The 27,199-nt window shown below is 39.3% G+C and overlaps 1 protein-coding gene and 1 non-coding gene across 2 annotated transcripts; one reads left to right on the top strand and one right to left on the bottom strand.

Moving 5' to 3' along the window:
- Positions 1-267: 267 nt before the first annotated feature.
- On the bottom strand, positions 268-26,395 carry LOC126370807 (sodium/potassium-transporting ATPase subunit beta-1-like). The gene is made up of 7 exons (XM_050015833.1): positions 26,249-26,395; positions 6,429-6,557; positions 4,869-4,991; positions 4,300-4,478; positions 2,798-2,902; positions 2,064-2,232; positions 268-1,544 (listed from the first exon to the last, which is right to left on the bottom strand). Exons 1-7 carry the CDS (start codon positions 26,382-26,384, stop codon positions 1,435-1,437), a joined length of 951 nt encoding a protein of 316 aa, XP_049871790.1. The 5' UTR covers positions 26,385-26,395; the 3' UTR covers positions 268-1,434.
- LOC126371418 (U5 spliceosomal RNA) lies at positions 10,768-10,885 on the top strand. The gene has a single exon (XR_007567039.1). It is a non-coding gene; the product is annotated as a U5 spliceosomal RNA (small nuclear RNA).
- Positions 26,396-27,199: the final 804 nt, after the last annotated feature.

Here is a 27,199-nt window from a genome sequence, read left to right as displayed (position 1 = left end):
AAGATAAAAAGAAAAGTTATTGGAAGTCAAAGTGAGAATTCGATCAAAATTGACATTTTGAACTTGAACTTCTGGGTCACCCTGTATATCTACTTACACTACATTAAAGTCCGTAAATTGATAAATTACGATGAATACCGCGGAGGCCCGTGTTGCTCTATGGTATATTGACAGACAATCTGTCAGCCTATTTTTTTTTATATCTTTACATTCCTTATTTAAAAAGCGACAGAATAACAGTCCCTTTTTTTACAAATGAAACATCAATTCAGGATTGTAACTCAATTATAACTTTATTTAAATAAGAACTCAATAAAAGATATATATAAATATCGAATCACAATACTTATTAAGTACCTCGCGACTAGATATCAATTATTTTGTCTTGTAAATCTTATACAAATGGTAATTTTTACTTTTTTAAGGCACAAACGGCTATAGCCATATGTCTAAACATATAAATTCACTATTTTTTTATTATAACATTAAGCTCAGTTTATCATGATTGTTTTATCACTTTTGAAAAAAATTAGTACTCAGTCAGCCCATAATTGGGCAGATTAGGGATGGAAGGTCAGATGGGCAGTAGCTTCTGTCATAAACCCGTTTTTCTCAATAACCTCACTTATCTAAGCTTCAAGTTGATGAGCCGGAGTCCGAAATACTAAGCGTTAAACGCCAAGGAGAGGATCCTGGGTTGGTGCGAAGCTCAGCATATTGTCTGTGAGGATCATGTTCGAGAGCGGTCACTATAATAAAATTAATTATCGACTGTTAAGTAAGACCACACCCTGGACACTAATTATACAGGGTGTTAGTGAAATCGTAACGAAAACTTTGAGGGATGATTCCGACCATAATTCTGAGTTGATATCAAGTGTAATTTTCCGTCGCAAAAGTATGGTACTTACTGAAATTATGAAAAAAAAAAACACTAAAATTTTAATGAATTTTCCGACAATAAATTCCACATGATATTAACTCAGAATTATGGTCTGAATCATCCTCCTGAGTTTTCGTTACGATGTCACTAACACTCTGTATAAAAATCACATTCTTACCATGTGCCACCTACCACGTAAACGAGACAGACAGTACGCGTACTTCTTCTTACTTCTTACTGGCTTATGGCCATTTAAGACTAAAGACGTAAGTAGTATTAGTCCTTATTCTATGACTAAAGTAAGACTCAGAGGGGGTGAAGTCAGCGCCCGATACGAATTGGTGCGGGGCGGAGAGTTATCGTTCTATACGTAGTGTTATTATTTATTCTATGGTAAAACTGTGCCCCGCAGTAGCACAGTGTGAAGGAATATGCTCTGTACGCCAAACAGTTAAGGGGCCCGATCTGTACCCAGCAGTGGGACGAGAGTGTGATGATATTGTACTTAATGTGATATTGTAAGATAATCTGAGCCGGTTGATATGTGCATTTCAGTCGATCATGATCTCAAGATGGGTGGAGCCGAGCCGTTCCTTGAGACTCTCAGTGTACTGGATGTTGCGTGCCCACGCGCGGCAGCGGATGTTAATGATCTGATGCACTGGAATAGGAAAAATATCAATTAGGTAAGTCAAAAGGCCGCCTTCAGGGGCGTCAAGAGGCGCGGCAGGCGAAGCAATTGAGATGCACTTCTGAGAGCGGGTTCAAACCGGAATAATCCTGATGTGCTTTCAGATAAAACTTTGCCTCCGCAACTCGTCACGGAAACGACAGTATTTTATAAAGGTATTACAAGGTACTAAGAATACTCACTGAGGAGCTCGGTGGCGCAGCGGTAAACGCGCTCGGTCTGCGATTGTTGAAGTTAAGCAACTTTCGCAAAGGCCGGTCATAGGATGGGTGACCACAAAAAAAAAAGTTTTCATCTCGAACTCCTCCGTGCTTCGGAAGGCACGTTAAGCTGTTGGTCCCGGCTGCATTAGCAGTCGTTAATAACCATCAATCCGCACTGGGCCCGCGTGATGGTTTAAGGCCCGATCTTCCTATCCATCCATAGGGAAGGCCCGTGCCCCAGCAGTGGGGACGTTATGGGCTGATGATGATGATGAAGAATACTTACAAGTAGGTTTAAGTAGCTGCACAGCGACCAGAGGGCTCAGGTATCCCGGAGTGTTGTCGTAGGGAAAGTATGTCTCAGGCAAGCCCGGATACGGCCAGTACTTGAGTGGACCCAGGGCATCCACATCTGCTGGCCGCTCACCCATACAGGACACCCACACCTTGCGACGCTGGGAAAAATATATCGTTGTTGAATTAAAAACTTTCGGGCCCAACTAGTTGACAAGCGAGTTCCGCCTTTTCTACATAGATGGAGCTTATCGGCTCTGAAACGCGCTAACGAAATTCTCACAGAGCGACGCACATATAGAACTTCCAAAGCAATACTGTTGGATCGGCAATCCCTAGTCACTAAGGTACCGTAATGCTCTGTTTGGTTGCCATAAACATCTTTTGACGACAAGGGCAGCATACTCACATCACCAAACATTTATTTGTGTGATGACTGACAGCAATGGATGACAGTAACATTACAAACTACCTGTGATACTGCTGTATAATATTATATGGTATACCTAATATTTAGGAATGGATTACATTATATAACATTTAAGATAATATTTAGCTGCTAGACGCAGAGTCCTTTTCCTCATTCGATCTGAGGGAGCAGGAATAAACTATTCACGCTATTTAATTGCCGTGCGATTTTCTATAATCCCCATAGAAATATGTTCTTCAAGAAGAATCTATTGAACCTACGTTACCAACCTGTAATTATCTAAGGGTCTACCTTACCTCCTGCTGTGTAGTAGTGCTGTTAATATACTCCTTGATGTCAGGAGGCATGTCAGGGGGGAGGTCACCGGGGTCATCGTAGAAGTCAGGGTTCCAGTCGTATATCTGAAAACAATGTCACGAGCAGCTGATTAGGAACACTTTTGTAGACGTAGTCAAGACAGAATGCGGGAACTTTCCCAATGTGTCCTGACGTCAGGACCGCCGGTCATCTTTGAATGTTATTTTATTGCTAAAATATGTTGGAAGCAATACTCTAGTGATAGGCACTGGCGGCTCTAATTGGGCTGCAATTATTGAGCACCATTTCAACTTAAAGTACACCGACAAAATACGAGTGACTGGCGATTCTAACGGACACAATATTGGTCATGTAAGCCACATGCGAGCTCATGAGCGTCGGAGTTGAAGCAGTCACCGTAGCCAAACCGACTGGATCACATCATTTTTGGAGTTGAAGACATGCTGTGAGCTCTTAATACTATCCACTTGGGGTCTTTAATCGAGTTTTGGTTATTTGCGTCACGACGACCAGAATGAAGAAGTTAGGTTTTGATATCTATTTTGGAACAAATATTAAAAGTGGGTGCGGGCTACGAATTGTCTTATTATGGCTCTCTCCACCTGGATAGCGGTCCATGTGTAACTCAGGGCTGAACCACATCAGGCAACTTGGAACCCCACTTCCCTATGCTTCTATCCTTTCCTGTCACTCAGAACCATCATTTGCAAGAGCGAGATAATGCTAATTCGCACGCCGCGGTTTCGACAAGACTCCTCATCTCGCTTTAGCAAATTACAGTTTTGAGTGACAGAAAAGGGTGAATATCAAAATGTGTCAAATTAGAGATAGAAATCATCTAGAAGTACTCATACTGAGTGGCTCCGCTGGGGAGTATGCTCTGCAGCGAAGCCACTTTAATTTGTTGTTTTTTTTCTAATTATAGCACGTACACATAAAATCTTTTCACGTACACTATGTACGTAGTACGTACATCAAACTATACTTACTTCAATTTACAGGAAGAAAACATCTCGAAGTATGCAAACTGAGTGGCTCCGCTGGGGAGTATGCTCTCCAGCGAAGCCACTTTAATTTGTTGTTTTCTTTCTAATTATAGCACGTACACATAAAATCTTTTCACGTACACTATGTACATGCTACGTACAGTAATCTATATCGTCTTCAACAGAATTGGAGGTGGTGGCCCCGCGACAGAGCATCACACTCAAGTTTGGTGGCGAACTGTCATACAATTTTTTCGTGAAAACTTGGGGAAATTGGGAAAATTGGGAATTGAAAAATTCCTTTTTCATGTCGGAACCGAGGATCTTTTTGGATCTTTTTCATGTCGGAACCCAATTTTTCATGAAAAAACAATATGAAATTTCGCCACCAAACTTGAAATTTTGAGATTCACCCAAAAGGTTAGAAGCATAAGAAAGTGCGAAGCGGTGCGGTCAGATGTAGTTCAAGGCTTGTATATAAGTATGTGTCTCACTTTATTCAGCTTGATGATGAGGCAGGGCGTCTTGTTAGAATACCCGTACTTGTTGTCAGAGGAGCAAGGTCCAAACTGGCTTGTGTTGAAGGCGCAGACCTCTGCTCGCGGCGGCTTCACCGTGCCGCACTCCCTCTGGTTCTCACCCTGCGTGATTAGCAGGGACTTGTTGTGGTAGGCTGGAAAAAATAATTAAATTCTTTTCGGGTTTTGCCATTGGACTAAGGTCTCCAGTTTAAACCAGATGGTGACTAGAGGACTTTCAAAGTCAAAGTCAAAGTCACAATTGGGCGTGAACGTCGGTTCAGATCCTCGTTTGAGAAGATTATATTTCATCACCTCGATAGCGCTATCCCGTTTCACAGGGTCCTAGGGAACCTGAAGATTTGACAGGACCGGTTTTATACAGAAGTGAGAGGATCCTATTTGAAAGAATTAATCGACCCTGGTGAACCGATGGAGATAAGCGCTGAATGAGGGTAAAACGACGACCACGCCGGCGGGGCTGATATCTGGGTCCTAAGTCTTATATGTATAAAGGATTCAATAGCCCATATCGAGATACTCACGAGCTAAGAACTGGTCGATGTTGTCGACATACTTCTGGACCTGCGTGGCGTTGTCTGCGTTGTACCAGATCAGCGCCCCCTCCTCGTACACCAGCGGCCGGTGACCCATACCTGGGTTATTGCCTGGAAACAGGTTAATATTTTTTTTTTGAATTTACGTCATTTCGCAAGGTGTTATGGCTGAGGAGAAGAAATGACAAGAAACTGCAACAGCAACACATCTTTTAAAAACCAATGAGGGTATACATTACAAGTTATTTAATAACTAAGTTAGAGGAACACATTCAATACCAGACATTTTTATCATTTAGGTAGTCATTAATCTTATAATGAAAAAGCTTCACATGAGCTTTAAATTTATTTTCTGACAAATTTAAAATATTATCTGGTATTTTATTGTAAAAACGTAACCCCAAAAAAAAGAATTTAATTTACTTAATCTAGAATTTCGCCATTCAACGTGGCAACGCGGTGAGTGTTATGGGGACCTTTGCGCCGGGCGAGGCGAGGGGGGGCCTGTTTGACTAAGCAGGGATCCCTGCTACAATGTTTAGTTAAGGTATTTTCTGTTTTTTGTATTTATTTTTTTTTCCTTCTTTGTATTTTCCATTTTTATGTTTTTACAATAAATTTTTACTTAAATTAACCACATTAAACTACATAAACATTTAACCTAGGAAAACATTAAGTTAGGTATAAGCACATTATATCATAGGTAGGTACTATTTGTAACTCTTGTAATACTTAAGGTGAAGATGGACATATTTGCGGCACCTGAAAAGTAATATTTTATTTATTTTCATGTAAAATAAAAGTAATCAATGAAAAATATATAATCTAGAATTTTGAATAGTAATTTTTCAATTTTTATTTCTTGTATTGTAAGTATAAACTAGTGTTGGTAAGGCTTAAACGTTGTACCGGGTGAGAGCCTTCAGCGCTCCCCATTTGTCCGGCCAAGTAGTTAATGCCATCTGCGGCAAATCTACAATAAGTCACGTCAAAAAAAAAAGTGTTGGTAAGACATTATTCGGGCGATCATAAATACTTATAAAGTGTGAAGCTCCATCCACCTTTAAGACCGTTAAGACGGGTTCAAAAAAGATTACACTTTAATGATAGGTACTAACCAATGATGGTATCTTCTCGTCGCAATAAAAGTAGACTTTTTGGCGCCAGTGAAATAAAATTTTGCATGTAAGCTTCATCATCATCAGCCCATTAACGTCCCCACTGCTGGGGCACGGGCCTCCCTATGGATGGATAGGGAGATCGGGCCTTAAACCATCCCGCGGGCCCAGTGCGGATTAATGGTTATTAACGAAACTATGGCTTAACGTGCCTTCCGAAGCACGGAGGAGCTCGAGATGAAAACTTTTTTTTTTGTGTCACCTATCCTATGACCCGCCCTTGGGGAAAGTTGCTTAACTTCAACAATCGCAGACCGCTTGCGATGTAAGCTTACTAAAGATTTAAAAATAGAACGGTATATATTTTATTCCATTTTAGTTTTAAAAAGTTTTTCATTTCGGCCAGTTATCAAACAGCTCTCGTACTAACCAATGATGGAGTCAGCGAGAGTGAAGTAGGGTATCTTCTCGTCCATGGTGGCGAGCAGGCCACACATACAGATGGAGAAGAAGATGATGATGCAGATGTACATCACCAGGTAGATGAGCCCGATCACGCCTGCAACACAAACGTAGGGAGGGATGTTAACAAAATACAAGTATTACCTTCACAATTGGGTACTTTCCTAGGTCAAAAGATTAAAAAAAAAAGATAAAAGATAAAAGATAAAAGATCTAGGATAAAAGATTTGATTTGATTTTGATTTTTTGATTTGTCAAAGATAAATTATGAAATTCTGATTACTACAAAAAACAGATCTATAGATGACAAAATCTTTTTTTTTCTATTTAACTTATGAATTTTAATAAAGACAAATATATTCTTCTATCGTGTGGGTTGTGCGGTGGAGTACCAACCTCATCCACCCTGGTGTAAGGGTTCGTGTTTTGACGTTTAGTAAAAAGTAACTGGTTTGACTAGTTGGAAAAGCTACCGTATTATTTTAACCATTCATACTAATATTATAAATGGGAAAGTTTATGTGTCTGTTTGTCTGTTCGTTTGTCCGTCTTGCACGGCAAAACGGAGCGGTGAATTGACGTGATTTTTAAGAGGAGATAGTTGAAGCAATGGAAAGTGACATAGGCTACTTTTGTCTCTTTCTAACATGGGGGGTGGAAGTAATAGTAATAAAAAAACACTAGTCAGTAATTCACTTCATCATTATCATCATTAACAACCGTAAAACGCCCACTGCTGGGCATAGGCTTAATTAATTAAACCACTGAATTCGACTTTAACAATAATTCACTTAATTTTCAATAATAAAATTTACGTCCTTAGAATGTTAGAGATACCAAATTAATGGTAACACAGTGGTAACACTTGCGTCATCAATGGGCTAACAATGGCGTCTTGTCATAGGATTGAGCATATGGTCTTCTTATACCATGGTAATAGGCACATAATAGGTGGTAAATTAGGTGGCTTATTTGTTTTACTTGATGGTAGTACATAATATAGAGTTGATAATTCTGTACCGTCGGTGAAAAGTAATACAAGTCCAAAATTGAAGTTTTGAGAAAATCGAGTTTAAAGTTAAAAATATTCTAGCTCGTGACTTATAAGGAATAATGGAACAGAAGTTAGATGTGTCGATAGGTGATGATAGAAGGTTTCTTTTCTAATATTTAGTTATATTTAGAACCTAAACAGAAATGGTAGAGGATCAAAATAAATTACATGTATCAGTTGACACCAACTTTTATACTGTGTAAATTGATACAAGTCTACATATACCTTTTTACACACATAACTATACAAAAGTCATCGTTGATATATCATATTTTCAATTAATAATTTTACAGTCTTATTGTACATAAAACAAAATGTCTTGGAAGAAAGTTTATTTTATGAAGTTGTAGAAAGGCAAAATTCTATTTATTTTCTTTAAAAAGTAAAGAAACGTAACTTATATCAATTGACACAAACGATAAACTATAACGAATTTGTGTCAAGTGGTATAATTTGATTTATTTTTTCGGTTTTATTGTGTAAAATGATACATGTTTTTACGAATTTCTAATAATAAATACATATAAAGATGGTACACGTATATATAGTGTAAGGTGGCGATAATAAAATATTTTGTTATGATTTTACTCTCAAAACTCATAAATAACCGGTCAAAACCACCACTGCTGCCCGCTACAAACACATTTTGTCCACCACACTACGCCCCTAATCAAATCCATTGTTGGTTCATCTTACAAATTCAATTATGATAATATTTCCACCCCTAACAAATAAAGGTAAGAGGAATCATATTAAGACTGGTCATAAGGAATGTTTCGGGCTAGCCTGGCAGCACGGCCTGGAGATAAAAGTGATGTACCTACGTACTTTTAAACCAAAATCACACAAACTGGTTAGTGTTACTTCATTCCTGCTGAAACTATTTAAAAGATTACAACTCATTCCACAATCAAAATCCCCTAAAGTATACATGTATCACAAAGAAAATGAGCAAAGCTTGCCCGGCGATCGAAGGGCGCATTTCCACAGAGGTTTTGATAATTCAATACTTCGAATTATCAAAATTCCCGGTCTAATGGCAACCGCAACATTGACAGAACCATAAACGGAGTCGAATCAATGTTGACGATAAGAATAGGTAGAGAAAATGAAGATCATTGATTCACCTTCAAACCTATAGGTTACACAGGGCTATCCTCAGGGTAAGTCTTATCACCTTTACCATGGTCTGTTATGGTTAAGCTAAATGAGTTCGTTTCCACAAAACTTTAGACGTAAGCACACGTTCCGCGTATCCTCGCGTATGGACCACTATTGTGAAGTGGGCAACTTCCCACTATATCATCATCATCCTCCTGCCTTTATCCCACTCTAGTTGGGGTCGGCACAACATGTATGGACAAATGTCCCATATCTAATGTTACTTTACTTTAATGGGCTCAGTTTTCCGCATAAACGCAAGTGGTCCATTATGCGTGCTTTTGTTGACTATGTAAGCCAACCAGCTCCTTTCAGAAGCTCAAATACCTCCTGGGATGTCTACAAACTTTGTGACCTGGTTTAATTAAGGGGTTGTGCCCGTGGTGTTGCCAATTATTTATTCTAATCTAATTTATCCTACAAGATCCCACTGCTGGGCAAAGGCCTCCCCTTCCTCTTTCCATTTTTCACGGTCCTGTGCGTAATTCTCTCTTATATAATCAAAATACAGAAAAAACAATTTAACGGTGGTGGTGGTGGACGGAGTTCAGAGTAGTTGTTCCCTTTATAAAGACGAGAAAGCTCGACCAATTATTTACACCATTCAACGCGTTTGAGAAACTGGTAATCTTCTCTTGAGAAGATGTGGCAGATCCCGATGCTGCCGATGCCAAGCTGGATCCCAGTGGGACCTTAAACCCAAAAGTATGTACGATCATCTACAGCTGTGTAGGTTCAAAAATACCACTACCGGCGCTTGCATCAAAGATCTAACCAGCGTGTATTGAATGGCTTGCATATTAATTGGCGCTTGATAATATTTGGAGCTATTATTTCACGTCTACAACCTCCTTAGCAATGAAAGCAGCGTTCAATCTGCCACCGCTTAACCTGCATGTAATCAAGAAAACTATGTAAAACAGCTATGCTTCGAGCTAAGGGAAGGAGACTAATGACAGTTATGACAAATCTCAAATACCTCTTGACTAACCCTGCCATGGTGATATCGACGCCATGATCAGGACTCACAACTTATTGAGGTACTATTATTAAGTACTACAAGGCGGTTATAACAGAAAGAGAAAAAACACGGTTTGGTCTGAAGTACTAACGTAACCTATACCCATTCGCAATGCGGATCAGATATGGTTTGCTGTGGCTCTAGACAAAATGGCTTCCTATAGACAGGTTTATGCGGAGGTTACCCTAAGATACACACTGGTGGCGCATAGAATCGAACTTGTATGTATCATTATACACGACATGTTATTGATATCCAAGATCCTATTTTCTGAAATATTTTGATATATATTAATTTATATTACTTTTCACGAAAAAATAAATTTGGTGTTTGATGTTACAACTAAAATTATATCATTAAACACGGACCGTGAGAATTCAAGCATGGCGTGTATTTTAATATATCTTGAGTTGCATTTACTTACACCAAAATATTTAATGAAAATCTTCATTTCACTTTGATGCAAGTTAAGATGAATTATGTTACACGTGTTATAACAACATGAATCCTTCACAAATAGTACTTATATCACTTTACACAAAAATTATCTCCGTATTTATAATAGCTACAGTTACGAGAATTAGACAGAAAGAAAGAGAATTTTTCGAACATGAAGTGTGTGCTAATAACTCAAAAGTGATACAACTCGAGTTGTATTACTTTTCACCGACGGTACAGAATTATTAAAAAAAATACATATTCAGTAGATAGCGCAATCATACAAGATAAAATTGCAAGAAACACAACCCGAATGACTGTTCATTTGCAGGAATCCGACGCGTAGATAGGTATGGGAACACGAGTAGGTTTTTTGTAATAGTAAAATTTTTTATAAAAAAAAAAACTAAGTATATTAAAAGATATTGAGGCCGAAATCTCACATTTAGTACATCATTACAAGGGCTATCTGCTGGTAAAGGTTATCCATATCATGGGCAACCTGTATTGATTGTATATTTTAGTTCCATAAAAATCCGCCGGATGTCGCTGTTCCAGTTACTACATTTTCTACATCGCGGTGTTAAGATTCGCTCTCCGTTTGGTTGGGTTAAATTATTTAGCCAATTTGAGTAACTCTGGTTTTCCTTCAAAACGCATAAATCTTTCGCCTTTTACTAAAGATTTCCGTGGAGGGGGACACTCAAATGAGTCTTTAGACTATTTTTTAACGCTTTGCTTCGGCAAAGCTTATAATAAACAAAGTATTTTATTAGTTAGTCTACCGCTTGATGTTACTAGATGTCGCTAGCAGTACTGAAAGTGAGATAATCTATTACATTAAAATTTATTATGATGTAAATAAAAACTGATAACAAATAAAATTATTGCCAAGAAGTCAGAATGGTAATATCAACTTTATATTATGTACTACCGTCAAGTTTACGTAAATATACCACAGAATTTCCGACCTAAGTAATAATAATAATACATACATACATACATAAACTCACGCCCGTAATCCCTAATGGGGTGGGCAGAGCCGCAAGTAATCAAAGACAACTTGCAGCCACTGTTGATACGATGTCGTAAGCTGGATATGATGAACCTTAATAAAAATAATAATAATAATAATATTGCGCTAATTTGTATTTTATTTACATACACATAACCTTACGCCTATTTCACACCGGGGCGGGATAACAGAGACTAATTCCATTTGCCTCGATTCTGGCCAGTGCTTTTTTGTAACGGCACATCAGCAAAATAAGGCGGTACTTAAACCCTTTATAAAAACAATAATTTATCGTCACATAACATATTTATCATGTATCACCGAAGGGGTAGGCAGAAGTGTATAGTTTATACACCCACTCCTTGCCAGCTGTGTTTGAGTCCCATGTAATAAGGGGCGAAACTACGTATTACCCAGAAAACCACGTTAGGTATATCAATTGCAAACATTAATAAAGTCCAATTCCGTGTTTAGAGCTCGAGTAGGGAATTGATCAATAAAAAAGCGGCCAAGTGCGAGTCGGACTCGCCCATGAAGGGTTCCGTAACAGCAAGTAACATAATATAAAAGTTTTTTTAGTTCGTAGTAACTTTTGATGTTTTAACTATGAAAGTAAATTACGGTTTACGATTTATGATGTATTAAAAAAAAACTACTTACTAGATCTGGTTCAAACCAATTTTCGTTGGTAATTTGCATGCTAATCTATATCATATATTTTTTTTAGTTTTATCCTCCTCTTATTTTAGAAGTTATAGGGGGCGCGAACTATTCAGTTTAGAAAAAAAAACGATATTAGAAACCTCAATACCATTTTGGAAGACCTATCCATAGATACCCCACACGTATGGGTTTGATGAAAAAAATTTTGAGTTTCAGTTCTATGTATGGGACATAAAAATTTTCCCCAAAAATTTTTTTTTCTATCATTGCGTAAAAATCTTAATGCGGTTCATAGAATACACATATTTATCAAGTTTCAACAGTATAGCTATTAAAGTTTCGGAGAAAAGTGGTTGTGACATACGGACGGACGGACAGACATGACGAATCTATAAGGGTTCCGTTTTTTGCCATTAGGCTACGGAACCCTAAAAGCTGGAAAATTTCGCATTTACGCACGAGATTTAGCCATAACTTTGGAAAGCATTAGTTTTGGCCTGAACCACAGAGTACGTCGAGTAATAAACAAACAGCACGCCGCAAATCGATTCCACAGAAATAGCTAACTCGGCCACGGACTGTTTACCTACCACTACACTATACTACACTACTCTATGTGCCGGTATTCGGGACGGTTTTATGATTCCTGTTGCTAAGAGGAAAGGAGCCGCGGTAGCCCAGTTGGTAGAACGCTTGCCTCTCACTTTGAGGTCGCAGTTTCGAATCCAGCACAGGCTAGTAAACCAATGATTGTCGAATTTGTTTTCGAATTCACGTTTGGATCATAAATTATTATCACGTGCTCAGCGGCGAAGGAAAACATCGTGAGGAAACTCATATTCCCGAGAAATGCATTTTCGGAGGTATGTGACCTAACCTGTATTAGGCTGGTTTTCCCTTCGCGGGTTAAAATGTCGGACAGGCAGTCGCTTCTGTAAAAAAACCGGACCTGTCAAATCTTCAGGTTAGGTAAGCGGACCCTGTAATGAATGAAGAACCACTTCGTCCACTGGCAGGATAGCGCTATGGAGATGATGATGATGATAATAAAGTACGTAAGCCAGTGTTGTGACGTTCATTAGCATAGTGATGTACCTATTAGTCGATATTAGGTCGATTCTTTTCTATCTAACGGTACCTAGTTAGTTGTTATGCTGATTCGTGTTATCACTAGCTGCCTTGTAATAGCCATGTCATGAGGATACGTAGGCGGAATGAAAACTTTAATTTGCTAAGTGGCTAAGTGACCAAGTACTCAGTAAAGAGCCTGCCCTACCCACTCGGATCAAATGACGGCAGCACACCTACAAACACTGATAGCCATAATTGAATTTTATTGCCTAAGTATTCTAGGTGCTATCGCGGACTGACTAATATACTAAGGACTTAATAACTTACTGTCCTTTAAAAACATCTCCACCAACCCGCAGTGGAGCAGCGTGGTGGAGTATGCTTCATACCCCCTCCGGTTGATTGAGGGGAGGCCTGTGCCCAGCAGTGGGACGTGTATAGGCAGTATATGTATGAAATATTTACTCGACCCTAGTGAATCGATCTTCTTCTGTCGTGTCAGTTGTGAGGTGGATTACCAACCTCCTCAAGCCTGGTGTCAGGGTTATGATTGAGCCGCCAAAGGCCCCTGACATGGCCCATGTAACGATTACTCACTTACAACAGTGAATAGTAACCGGGCCCAACGGCTTAACGAGCCTTCCAAAGCACGGATCATCTTACTTTCGGGCTATCAGGTGATCAGCCTGTAATGTCCAAACTTGGGATCACAAAGTGTTTTTTGTGGGACATATCCGGGATTCAAACCCGGGGCCTCCGGATCGTGAGTTCAACGCTCAACCACTGGACCACGCAGGCCGTGTTGTTCATGGTATGTATTCATAATGGTTAGTGAATGGGACGGAAGTATTTTGTTTTAAAAATAAAAGGGTTGTCTATGGTTATTGGGGTCGGAGGGAAAAGGTGCATTTGTTTTTTTGTAAAAAGGAGAAAATAAAAGGAGTGAAGATATTTATTATTATTTTTTTTTTTATTATTATTATTTTTATTACATACATACACATACATAAACTCACGCCCGTAATCCCAAATGGGGTGGGCAGAGCCACAAGTAATCAAAGACAACTTGCAGCCACTGTTGATACGAAGTCCTAAGATGGATATGATGAACCTTATGGTGATAAGGGATCAGCTTATCGCCCATAACATTAGTCCATCATGTTAGAGGACGCAATCCCTCTGTCGGTTTTTACGACATGCCCGGGAAGACAAGCAGCTGAACGTGTTCTATGTTTTTTATTTGCTCCCAGAACAGCATAGAAGCAACCACTATTATTTTTAAGTAAATGTCCCTTTTAATTCTATATCTCTCAGCCTGAGGATATGGACCCGGCGCAAGAGACTCTTGAACCTAATCAACCCAACAAGCTCCATTTTATATCTACTACAAGTTAATACACACACACGTTACAATACTCACAAAGTTCATTGCTATGAAGCCAGACATGAGCCTTCATGACACGCGCGTAGTTTTCCACCATTGTGATCTGGTGCAGACCAGTTTGAGCCTCGCAAGACGCAACCTTCATGGTATTAATAGTAATAATACGAGCCTCTACTATCAAATACCTTGGTATTCTGATAGACGAATGCATGTCTTTCAGGCCACAAATCTCAGCACTTGCTTCTCGATTGAGAAAAATGATTTATATAATGAAATCTCTGCGGCATTGTGCCTCGAAGGACATGTTATTAACGGTGTATAAAGCTCTTGCACAATCCTTAATCACATACTGTATCGGGGTTTGGGGTGGGGCGGCTAAAACAATACTTATAGAGGTAGAGCGTGCGCAGAGGGCTATACTCAAGGTGATGTTGCAAAAACCTTTCAGGTTTTCTACTGACTTACTTTACAACGAATGCAAAGTTCTGCGGGTGCGCCAGTTGTTCATGTTAAAGACTGTGGTTGCAAGACACAGAGCTGTTCGCTCCTCACCTGAGTACGAAGCGCTTCTGCAGCGAAGGATTTTTAGAGTTGCAATTCCGACAGTTAAAACTACTTTTGCTAAACGTCACCCACATTATCTTTCCATCTACGTATATAATAAAATTTGCCACAAACTCCCGATTAAATCGATGTCCCTCCGAGAGACCAAAAAAGAAGTTGAGACATGGTTGCTGAGTCAGAACTATGACAAAACGGAGGAATTGATGCCAAATTCATAATTACGTGATCACACAGAAATACACACTCACACACAAACACACACACACACACACACACACACACACACACACACCCACATAGACACTCCTTCTAACTTATAAATACTATATATTATATACATATTATATTTTTTCACATACCAGTTTCTTTTGTACGTTTAAAATGTTTCATCTGTTGCTTCTGGATAAGTCCAAACAAAACCAAACAATGTTAAATTTTTCGGGCCCCTGCGATACAGGCTTATGCTTAGTGCAGGGTCCGCTGTGTTATCTGTCTATATGTAGATTTTCTGAAACTACCTCATAAAACCAGTTTTTTGTAACAGATTACTTTTGTAAATCTCTTTTTTTGAAATAAATATTTTTCTATTTCTATTTTTCTATTCTATATTTGGGGTCAGGGTTGAGAAGGGTTGCAGTTTACGAAGCATTAATAATTTTTTTATAACATGCTGATGATGTTAAATGTTGTTATAAAATCACGCCGATTATCCACTGGGGTAGCCAGACACCGCGGAATAAACCTACGATTTTAACACATCATTTTTCTCTTCTTCCACAATGCATAATTATTAATACATAATTATTCCAGTCTCCTTCCAGAGCAGGCAAGAACGAGAAATCGAGCGCCGTATAGATAATGCCTGGAAAAGCTTCTGGTCGATGAAACATCTCATGAAAGGGGATCTTCCTCTTTCACTGAAACGCAAACTCATCGACGTGTGCATCCTGCCAATTCTTACTTACGGTGCCGAAACATGGTCACTTACTGAAGCTCAAAAGTCCAAGGTCAGGGTTTGTCAAAGAGCAATGGAGCGCAGCATACTAGGTGTAAAACGAATTGATCGAGTTAAAAACACTGTGCTGCGCTCAAAAACCGGTATAGCTGACGTTGGCAGGAAGACCGCCAGGCTAAAGTGGGACTGGGACACGTGTGTCGCATGCATCCGGAACGATGGGCAAAGATCATCACGCACTGGGTACAAAAGGACGGACACCGTAGACGTGGTAGACCCCGGAAACGATGGCGCGATGATCTCGACGGTTATCGAAAAGACTGGATAGAGCTCGCACAGAACCGGGATACTTGGAAAGACATGGGGGAGGCCTTTGCTCAGCAGTGGGAACATACTGGGTGGAATATACATATTGTCGCCGAGCCAACACCCTTAACGTAATAATTACCTATTTTCTCATTACTTGCTTGATATTTGGATCACATTATGTGGACTAATGTTATGGGCGATAGGCTGATCCCTTATCACCATAAGGTTTATCATATCCAGCTTACGACATCGTATCAACAGTGGCTGCAAGTTGTATTTGATTACTCGTGGCTCTGCCCACCCCATTAGGGATTACGGGCGTGAGTTTATGTATGTATGTATGTATTATGTAGGTACTTAGAATTACGCTATAATTCTTGTCTTTATTTATTGTGCCTGGGTGTAATAAAAAGGATCATCGTTTATACCCAAAAACAAAGATAAAAGATTCATATATTATATTTGTTATCAATTAAATTAGAAGGTTAAACGAAAGAAAATCTGTACAGCGCCATCTATATTGCTTTGAGAACGTTCCCTGGAAAGTCCCTGCTAGGGAACATAGTTGCGAGCTTTTTTGTGATGTCGGAATGACCTCATTCATATTATGTAGGTATAGTTGAAAGTACGTATACGATTCCAATTATGCTTGAAAGTTTATGGTGTTCTTTTTTATAGTCGCCATAAAAATATTAAAAGCTTACACGAAGAGTAACGTAGATGGAAACCAGCTTCTATTCCGAAGTTTTGTTAATACAGATCATAATCCAATAGTGTCTTTTCTTATAATGCATCTGATGTGGGTTCTCTCTTCCAGAAAACCAATCAATCAATCAAATATACTTTATTGCACAGAACTAAATTTCAACAATCAGACATAACACATGAATATAGCACAATTTGGGCGGCCACATTGCTCTAGAGCAATTTCTTCCAGGCAACCACTAAAAGGAAACAAACATTTACAAACAACTCGGATGCGGGATGGTGTAAGAAGAAATAATTAAGTACCTAAAAGTAAAACTAAACTTAATTTAATAAATACGTACATATTATATATTAATAAATACTCAATATAATATAATAAATGGCTGATCCCTTATCACCATAAGGTTCATCATATCCAGCTTACGACATCGTATCAACAGTGGCTGCAAGTTGTCTTTGATTTATGTATGTAATATAATATAATACAATAATAATAAATACAATATTTTTTGTATGGTTGTTTGGAGCTAGATAATTGCTACATACAAATTTACTACCGATCGAATCCCGGTGAGCCTACCACAAAACATACCACAAAAAATCCTCTGTGATCCCTAGTTTGGTTGTGACATTACAGGAGGATCTGACATGACTGTCAGAATGTAAGATGATCCGTGCTGCGCAAGGCACGTTAAGCCGTTGGTCCCTGTTACTACTTACAGATGTAAGTAAGTAGTCGTTACATGAGCCATGACAATGGCTTTCGCGGCTCAATAGTAACCCTTATACCAGGGTTGATGAGGTTGGTAATCCACGTCACAACCTACACGATAGAAGAGAAGATATCTATAAAGTAATACATAGAGCGAGGCCGCCCTATTTGTGGAAGACGTACTGTGACGTCACACTGCATGGTTTATGGCGAACCCATTTCCTGGAGACTGCCCCGCCTTGCAATATACGATATTGCTTTCAAATCATAGTTTACTGGAATGACATTGTCCGGGGATGGCGGGGGAGGCTTATTGTCAACGAGGGACTTTCCAGGCTCTCTCTTTATTTAAGAGCTGCGCTCTTGTCGCAATCGCCTTCATTACTCCATAGATAGGGCGTGTAGAACGGTGGTTGCCCCAATCGCCTTCCGTTCCGCAGTACACCGACTAATTTCTCAATCGGTGATGTTCTAGCTAGAGCCCTTCCAGAATCCATTTCCTCGGCCTCCAACCAGTACTGATACCGCTGCTGCCCGGCATCAGGGGATCTTTTCAGGCTGCGTTCCTCAAAAACAATATTATTATTATTAATAGCCCTCAATGTCCCACTGCAGGGCAAAGGCATCTCTTCCCTTCTTCCACTCCTCCCTGTCCCCAGCTTGCTCGCGCCACCGTTTCGAGAAGCGGTCTAACTCGTCGCGCCATCTTTTCCGTGGCCTTCCCCGACGTCTGACAGCATTTCCTCAACCTCTTCTACAACAATGATAGTACACTCAAAAACAATAGATGGCGCTGTAAAGATTTCCCTTCGTTTAACCTTCCAATTTCATGGATCACAGACATATGCGTCTTTTATCGTTGTTTTTGGGTATAAATGATGACTATTTTTATTAGCACACACAGACGGGTTCCTTGCCGTGGTGCGCAAAAGGGTAGCGTCACCGTCCAACAATTTTCTCAAGTTGATTAGTGAGAAGCCTGACAGCCCGTTTATAAAACACTGGGTCCAGGCTCATGTGTGCTGTTCAGGAACCAAGAGTAGGTCATGTATGAATTAATTTTCTGAATCCTTCCTTAAATTACTAACTTTGTTTGTAAGTCACTGTACTAACAATATTTATTTATTTATTTATTTATTTTATTTAAGGAAAACCAACAGTTATAAAATACAGAAATGTCCGAAATAAAGATATATATGTCGCAACTCACTGAATGACACAACAAGGAGCAGTTATTTTGTTTTTTTTTTTTTTTTTGTAAGGAAACGTCAGGTTTGTACCTGGGTGAAATCAGAGATGGCGTGACTGTCAACTAGTAATTTTAAGGTGAATTTGTTTGTACAAAATGGCAACACTGGCGATGTCAAAGTTGGTTGACGGGACGTCAACGAGGTGGTGTCACTGTCACTTTGACATGAGAAAGGATTGCGTCACGTTATCTCTGGGATCGCCACGTTTCCGTCCGTTAATATCTAAACAATCAACTTGCATTGTAACTTCTCGGTGTCTTATTAAAGTAAAGTGGGATTTGATCAAGCAGCTCGCATCGTTATATCTTCTGATTATGGACGGTGGCCGGTTTGAGGAGACGAGTGATGGACTCTCGTCGGAGGGGATTCCCCCGGATCCTCCCATATCAGAAGTGGGATTAGTGGACTTGGATGAAGATAACGTGATGCGACGTTCACAACAAGACAATGCAAGTTTCGATTATCACAATCAGAAGAAGATTATGATGATTATCACATTCGTGTGACCACGTGATGAAGATGCCATGCCTGAATTTGGAGATGGACCTGACTTTGAATTGACCTGGACTTTGTTAATGATCGGCATGCCGTAAGATATGATGACGTGAACATCACAATATTTCCATAATGTGTGCAGTCGTGTTTGGAAATTATGGTACCTCAACTTGGAAACTGTTATTACGGTGAGTCGTTTTCATACTGGAACATTATTGTTATTGACATCATTGCTGGGTGAATTTTCGTTTCTAATATTGAAGAAATTGATTTAAAATTAGCTTGGAAATTACTATTTCCCTTTTTTTACTATCAAAATTGACGAGACATATTGTGTCAATCCGTGTCAATCATACCGCGTTTTCCAATCTGTTTTCATCATCGTCAAATCTTTGTATTTTGGTCTAAAAATATTTCTAATTGGTGTAGATACGCTTAACCTGCGTTGTTAAAGTTGTATTTTCTCACTCCAAGCAAAAAGATATTAGTTATGACATGATAATTGAGTCTCGTTAAATTACGTGTTTTGTAATCTACCGTCATTCATCAAATCTTTCAATATTCAACATTCTTTATTGTAATCTTTTTAAACCTATTAAAAAAAAGACATGCGAATACAATAATACAGTGAATTCTTTTGTTTTATGTCATAATTTGACACGTGGTTCGGCAACTGGTGAATTGTGAGCGGCGATGTAAGTGGCGCGGGCTGAGCTGTAGCCGTGTAAAGTGATGACATCATGGCAGCGCGTTGTATACCAGCCAGACTTGCTGCGCTGGTGCTGTTGAAGACCTAGATCATGTCATAAGACCAGTGGCTATCTTTTATTGGAAATTCTTATAAGTCCTGGTGAGTCGTATCTGTTTTACCTGATTTGAAAGATGGGAAGTTTTATTAGGATGAAAACGAATATAGTGCAGAAAGTTCTCTTTTGTTAACTTTAGTTAAATTGGAAATCGTAATGAAGTGAAGTAAACATTGCGAAGTAAAATGATTTGGATTATGATTAAGTGGAATAGGCTTGGAAAAATGCCTCGAAGCGAATTGCCTTCTGAGTTAAATGTTACTGATTTAGAGAGTGAATAAGATGTTATACGACACACATACCTTGATATCGTTATTTCCTCTGTTGGTGTGCCGCTATCTATTGAGGTAGTGATGAGATTAAAGTGTTCTTTTGTTGGTGTGCCGCTATCTATTGAGGTAGTGATGAGATTAAGGTGTTCTTTTGTTGGTATGCCACTATCTATTGAGGTAGTGATGAGATTAAAGTGTTCCATTGTTGACTATGAGCAATGATGATGATGGGTTCCATTACATACTACATGTGATGATGATTAAGGTTTCCCGTCACTTGATGCAAGTGACGATGAATAGTGTGTCCCGTCATTCAGCTGTGTGAATGATGATGATTGTAGAGTTCCTGCTGCAGATAAGCGGTGGATGATTATTAAGTGGCAAATGGTTGCCAATGTTGACTTGTCACCGAGTATTTGTGTGCCCGTGTACGTGTGTGTTTAATGAACGGTCTAAGATGTTTTTTTTATTTTATTTTTGATCATTAGTTGTTGATTGAGGCATTCTTTCAAATTGTTTACTCTGTGTTTAAAACAACCCAGTAGTCAGTGGGTGACGCACGCGGGCAATCCGCTCGTGTAGAGTCACAAGTAGAGCTCATGTAGAGCCAAAGTAGAGCTCATGTAGAGTCACAAGTAGAGCTCATGTAGAGTCGGAAATTAGTGATGTAGAAGAAATTGTGTAACCCATTGACCACTATTCTACCAACTAAAATGTAAAGTTTGTGTGCTGTGTTGAGATATCGTCACTTAGTGTAAGTGGCATGAGTTGCTATCGCTCGATTTAGGTGGTAGCAACGACTGTGTGAGATATCGTCACTTGGTGTAAGTGGCATGAGTCACTACAGCTCGATTTAGGTGGTAGTGACGCCTGGTTGTGAGATATCGTCACTCAGTGGAGTGGCATGAGTTACTATCGCTCTTTTAGGTGATAGTAATGACCGAGATGCATAAAGATGATGATTTGTGATTGTAGAGTTGATTTTAGTGTAAAGAGTAATTGGATTTTCAAGTTTGGTTGTTTATAGGATGAATACTGGTCAATGGTCCGTGTATTGTTAGTTGATGATTTATCATGATGAAATGTAAGCTTAATCATGTGAGAACAAAGTTTGATCCCCTGTAAGATTTGTTTTGCATTGGGATGCTTCAAGTGAGGAAGTCAGGATGGGCCGAGTGGAGATGCTCTGGTGTTTGCTGAAGACTACGAACTCGAAAAGGACTTACAAGCACGCTCACGACCGTGTACGTAAAATACCAGATCATCAGGATCCAAAAGAGTTAGACATAGAGGTGAATGGCGATTCTGACGCCAATAAAACTGTTTGATGTTTTCTTTCTATGCTTTGTTATGTCTCGCCGATTTGACAACTGATTAACTTGTGACCGTGTTAAGACTTTGACTCACTGACTGGTGTGGTGGGTAGCCATGCCTATAGTTTGTATGGTGGGTACTCATACGACTTGACGTGCACTTGGTGGTTAGCCAAACTGCTGCATATCTGCTTGGTGGGTAGCTGAGCGTGTGCCTATGACTCGGTGGTTAGCTGATGGTTGCATTACCTGGTGGTTAGCCAGCTAATGATTTTGGTGGTTAGCCAAAGCTCTCTTGTTGCGCTTGGTGGTTAGCCAACGTAACGACAGTAACTCTCGTGAGGGGGAATACGTAATTTTGGCTATCATCATATGGCCGTTACGTGCCTCGCGTAGAAAGGAAGTTTTGTTGAGATTATAAAAATCGTACTTGACGGACTAGACTTGTTATATTGAGAATTTCAGTGAGCCAAACGGGTTAGATAACAGAAATGGCATTTTAGATTTGTGTGTGGTATGATCTTGTAGTCGTAACTTCATTGTACTTGGAACCTCTTGATCTGCAATTACTGTTAAACTGTAATGTACCGGGTTAACTATTCTCAACTGTCTTAGAATTTAGGTCAGGAATGACCGAGCGAACTTGGATACTGTGCTGTGATATATTGGTTCAGATTAACACACGAGGACGTGTGTCAAGCAGGATGGCCGTGTCGCAGCTCACTGAATGACACAACAAGGAGCAGTTATTTTGTTTTTTTTTTTTTGTAAGGAAACGTCAGGTTTGTACCTGGGTGAAATCAGAGATGGCGTGACTGTCAACTAGTAATTTTAAGGTGAATTTGTTTGTACAAAATGGCAACACTGGCGATGTCAAAGTTGGTTGACGGGACGTCAACGAGGTGGTGTCACTGTCACTTTGACATGAGAAAGGATTGCGTCACGTTATCTCTGGGATCGCCACGTTTCCGTCCGTTAATATCTAAACAATCAACTTGCATTGTAACTTCTCGGTGTCTTATTAAAGTAAAGTGGGATTTGATCAAGCAGCTCGCATCGTTATTTCTTCTGATTATGGACGGTGGCCGGTTTGAGGAGACGAGTGATGGACTCTCGTCGGAGGGGATTCCCCCGGATCCTCCCATATATATATATTTTTTCAACACACAATCTTCCACTTATTATTATTCTGATCAAAATAAAGAGAAGCAATATACGTAGCAACATAATTCTGTACGTCATCATCATCATCAGACTATTAACGTCCCCACTGCTGGGGCACGGGCCTTCCCTATGGATGGATAGGGAGATCGGGCCTTAAACCATTACGCGGGCCCAGTGCGGATTGATGGTTATTAACGACTGCTAATGGAGCCGGGACCAACGGCTTAACGTGCCTTCCGAAGCACGGAGGAGCTCGAGATGAAAACTTTTTTTTGTGGTCACCCATCCTATGACCGGCCTTTGCGAAAGTTACTTAACTTCAACAAACGCAGACCGAGCGCGTTTACCGCTGCGCCACCGAGCTCCTCCATTTTGTACGTATCTGATCCAAATATCATGCAAGAAAATATTATATCCAGCTTACATCGTATCAACAGTGGCTGCAAGTTGTCTTTGATTAGGTACTTGTGGCTCTGCTCACCCCATTAGGGATTACGGGCGTGAGTTTATGTATATATATCTATGTGTACACGTGTAAGTTTCCCATTTCCCGTCGAGTGAATCATAGGTTTAATAGCAGTTATTTTAAACCACCGCCGTCATAACTCGTGCATAACTGAGCGATGAAAAGTAATAATCTCTTATGATCTTGCGCGGATGAATAAAGAACTGACTGGCCTTTTTTTTCCATGTGTCGCCTCACGCGTGAGTGTGTCCCTTACTCCTCAGCGGGCTATGACCATATAAGACTAAAGCATAGAATGAGTATTCTATGCTTACGGCAACTCTCCGCTCCCCACCAACGGCTGACTTAGGTTTACCTCACTTCCTCAGTACTCAATTATTTGTATTTCTCATGCAAGTGGTTTTTATTATGTGTTTTGATTGTATGTAAGTTATGTGTTACTCCGTGTTTTATATATTTGTTATTTGTTTTATATTTGTTACTGTGGTGTCCCTTTATAATACTTAAACGTTTCTTTCTTTCTTCTCGGTCTTACTTTAGTCTTCTTATGGGCGTGTACGATAACGTCAATGTGTTGTCTTTGTAAAAAGAGGTTTATTTATTTATTTATTTATTTAGGTACACATACAGCAATACATATTAAACTTTTACAGACAACATTATAAATAGAAAGAAATACTTGGTATATAATGTTTGCCAATTACATGCGTACACAGCATTCACCGTAAATGGAAACAAACAAACTATATTAATACTAAACTATATAAATTATAAACTATATATATATATTAACACATTTTTTAACAAAATATTAACAAAATATAAATGTAAGTACTGTTTAACGCTTATAGCGACAACCAAAGTGATTTAGCACTTTACTTTTGTAGCATCGAGGGGAATCATTAAAAATATAGAGGTTTTTTGTATGAAGTGTCCGGGGTGTTACTAAAGTAAGACTCAGGGGGTGAGGTCGGCGCTCGATACAAATTGATACGGGGCGGAGAGTTCCCGTTCTATATTTAAATATTTATTACTTATTCTACCTATCATCATCTCCCTAGCATTATCCCGTTTTTCACAGGGTCCGCTTACATAACGTAAAGATTTGATTCCGGTATTTTACAGACGCGACTGCCTGTCTGACCTTCCAACCCGCGAAGCGAAAACCAGCCCAATGCAGGTTAGGTCACATACCTCCGAAATGCATTTCTCAGGAAGGTGGTTTTCCTCAATTTTCCTTCACCGCTGAGCACGTGATGATTATTTATGATCCAAACATGACTTCGAAAACAAATTCGACAATCATTGGTTTAGGCCTGTGCTGGATTCGAACCCGCGTCCTCAAAGTGAGAGGCAAGCTCGAAGAACTGGGCTACCACGGCTGGTATTTATTAATTATCTTACCTATACTGTCTGTTACTGCAGTTGTCATGAAAGTTCCAATTCGGTTTCAATTATCATTTTATCACGCAATAAAACAATGAAGTCAAGTAAGACATGTCATAAACTGATCTAATATCTTATAGCTATCTAAAATGTTTGCTATTGTACTACCTGTAGTACATTAGCAAACATTTTAAGAAAAGCCAGGGCTTTTCTTACTTAATACATACATAAACTCACGCCTATTTCCCACCGGGGTAGGCATTTTGCTTCGATCCAGACAGCACTTGCTTCCTCCATAATCATCAATTGTTCGACTATACCTACTTGGATAAAACAACTTTCTTTTTACGTGTCCAAACCAACGAAGCCTGTTCTCTTGTAGCTTTTCGAAGATGTCGCGTACGCTGAGACTGCCGCGCACGTATTCAAATTCAAAATTCAAATTCAAATTATCTATTTCAGACTGTATCCATATATTTACTGTATTCATATTAAATGGTTTAAATTCAAAGTTATTAAAGTATTTATATATGATGTTTGATGTGTTCTGAAATTACTTCTCAGTTTCACTGTTTATTTTATCTTGACGTCAGTAAAATTCAAGGAAATCATGATTTGATTTATTGAGTTTAAACTCGAGGAATGATTCAGTCGGTAAGGTCATGTACCTATTCGTTTTTTCCGATCTACACAGAGCAAGGAAAGCGGGACATAAAGCCGCGCCATGGCCTCTCTCTCTTTTTCAGCTCTGTGTAGATCTGTCCTCTAAGCAAAAAAACATTAACATAAGCTCATAACTATATCCCAATTAGGGTAGAAGTGTATCCATTGCAAGATGAACTAAGTACCCACACCCATTCAGTAGGTAACATAGTTACACTTTGAATCGTCAATTTTTACAAAACGAACATCTCATCCGCCTAAAACTACTGCAGCTTCTCACAACCTGTATACCCGGGGAATAGAAGCTGCTGGAAAAACCCCCTAAACATCTTATTTTGTTTTATACCTACTACATCTACCTATCAATTATAACACGATGCCGTAAAAGTGGTTTTTGAAAGGGTTGCAACTTGCTACGAGGTTGCAGTTACAAAAGGAGAAAAATCAGCCTTCATATAGACCTAGAAGGACGTACATTGACCAAATTGAAGATGTCCTTAGAAAAGGTTCAGTACGGTCTACTCTTAACTGGCGTGCGTGTATGAATTGTTGAATGAGGAGAAAATCAGAGAAGTGTGTCAGGATCGAATACATAGACAAAACCTCCTATACTTAAATACTTTTTAGAAAAAGTACCATGTCTAATTCAGTGTTTCGTTGAAAAGAAATCACATTAGAATGTGACGTACAGAAAGGTGCTTTCGAGGTTACAAGACAACGTTATAAAAAAGTAAATTACTTAAGTAATCTACATTTCCTCTTACTTGGAAGGACAAATGGGAAGAGAAGAAGTGAAGATTTGTAGAAAAGATAACATAACACAAGCTTACGACTATCCCGATGGGGCAGCCAGAGGTACATCCATCGGAAGATGAACTGAGTACCTACACCTCAAAAGTTAGGTATATTGAAACTTACCCCATCGGTGCGGTGTTCGCCCCAACACCGTCCCTTCCTCAGGGTTGTAGAAGAAGTATTTGACCCTTTGCAGGAATGGGCGCTGCGGTGGGCGCCGGCAGTAGTTGACCACGCCGTTGGGCTTGTCCGCGCCCATCTTGGTGGAGCTTCGCCTGTGGACTGCCGCCCTGATCGTCGCAGACGGTATAGGTAGAGTGGTGTCAGATTGTGCCTAGCGAGTGAGTGACTCTGAGAGGCGAAGTGTGAAGGTGGTTGGTGTGAAATTGTGCGGTTGTTTTAGGACTGATTCCGTGGCAGGTAAATTTTACGATTAATATTGTGAAAATACTTTAATTTTAAAGCTTTAGCCTAGCTACAGGTACTTAGTTACTAAGTCCGTAGGTAAGTAACTGTAAATTATTAACAACGCACGTACTTATAAAAAACGACAAACATGTATTATAATTAGAAATCCAAATTGACTATTCTATAAAATATAAGGAAATTATTGTACCTACATGATCTACTTACTTATTTTACTTACAAAGGTATAATAAAGAGTTTACATTACCTATTGGCAATTGTCATAAGCGCGTAAATTAAAAAGTCAACAACGTAGCCACGAAACATTATGTATTATTAAATATAATAAATAAACACAGCGCTTCGATGTATGAGTCGATATATTAGACACTATTTTACATTAATATAATAAAATAACGTGATGTAAAAAAATGGACTTATTTCAAAAGAAGTCTCTTCAAGAACTTGTGGTAAAAAAGTAAAGAAAAACAACATTAAGATATCCCACTCATGCGCCACACTCTCAACCTTTCCTAACTGTATTTAAGATTATCGTCAACTCACAAGATCGGTAGGCAGATAATAAAAACAACTTCAACGAACTGACGCGTCTACGCCCGCGCTTTAATCTATGACCCCTCCTAGGTCCGCCCAAATCTAGCGGGAACC

The sequence above is a fragment of the Pectinophora gossypiella genome, chromosome 1, assembly GCF_024362695.1.
Source record: "Pectinophora gossypiella chromosome 1, ilPecGoss1.1, whole genome shotgun sequence".
NCBI lineage: Eukaryota > Metazoa > Arthropoda > Insecta > Lepidoptera > Gelechiidae > Pectinophora > Pectinophora gossypiella.
Note: the sequence above shows the minus strand (reverse complement) of the source record. Positions and strands in the feature narration are given on the sequence as shown.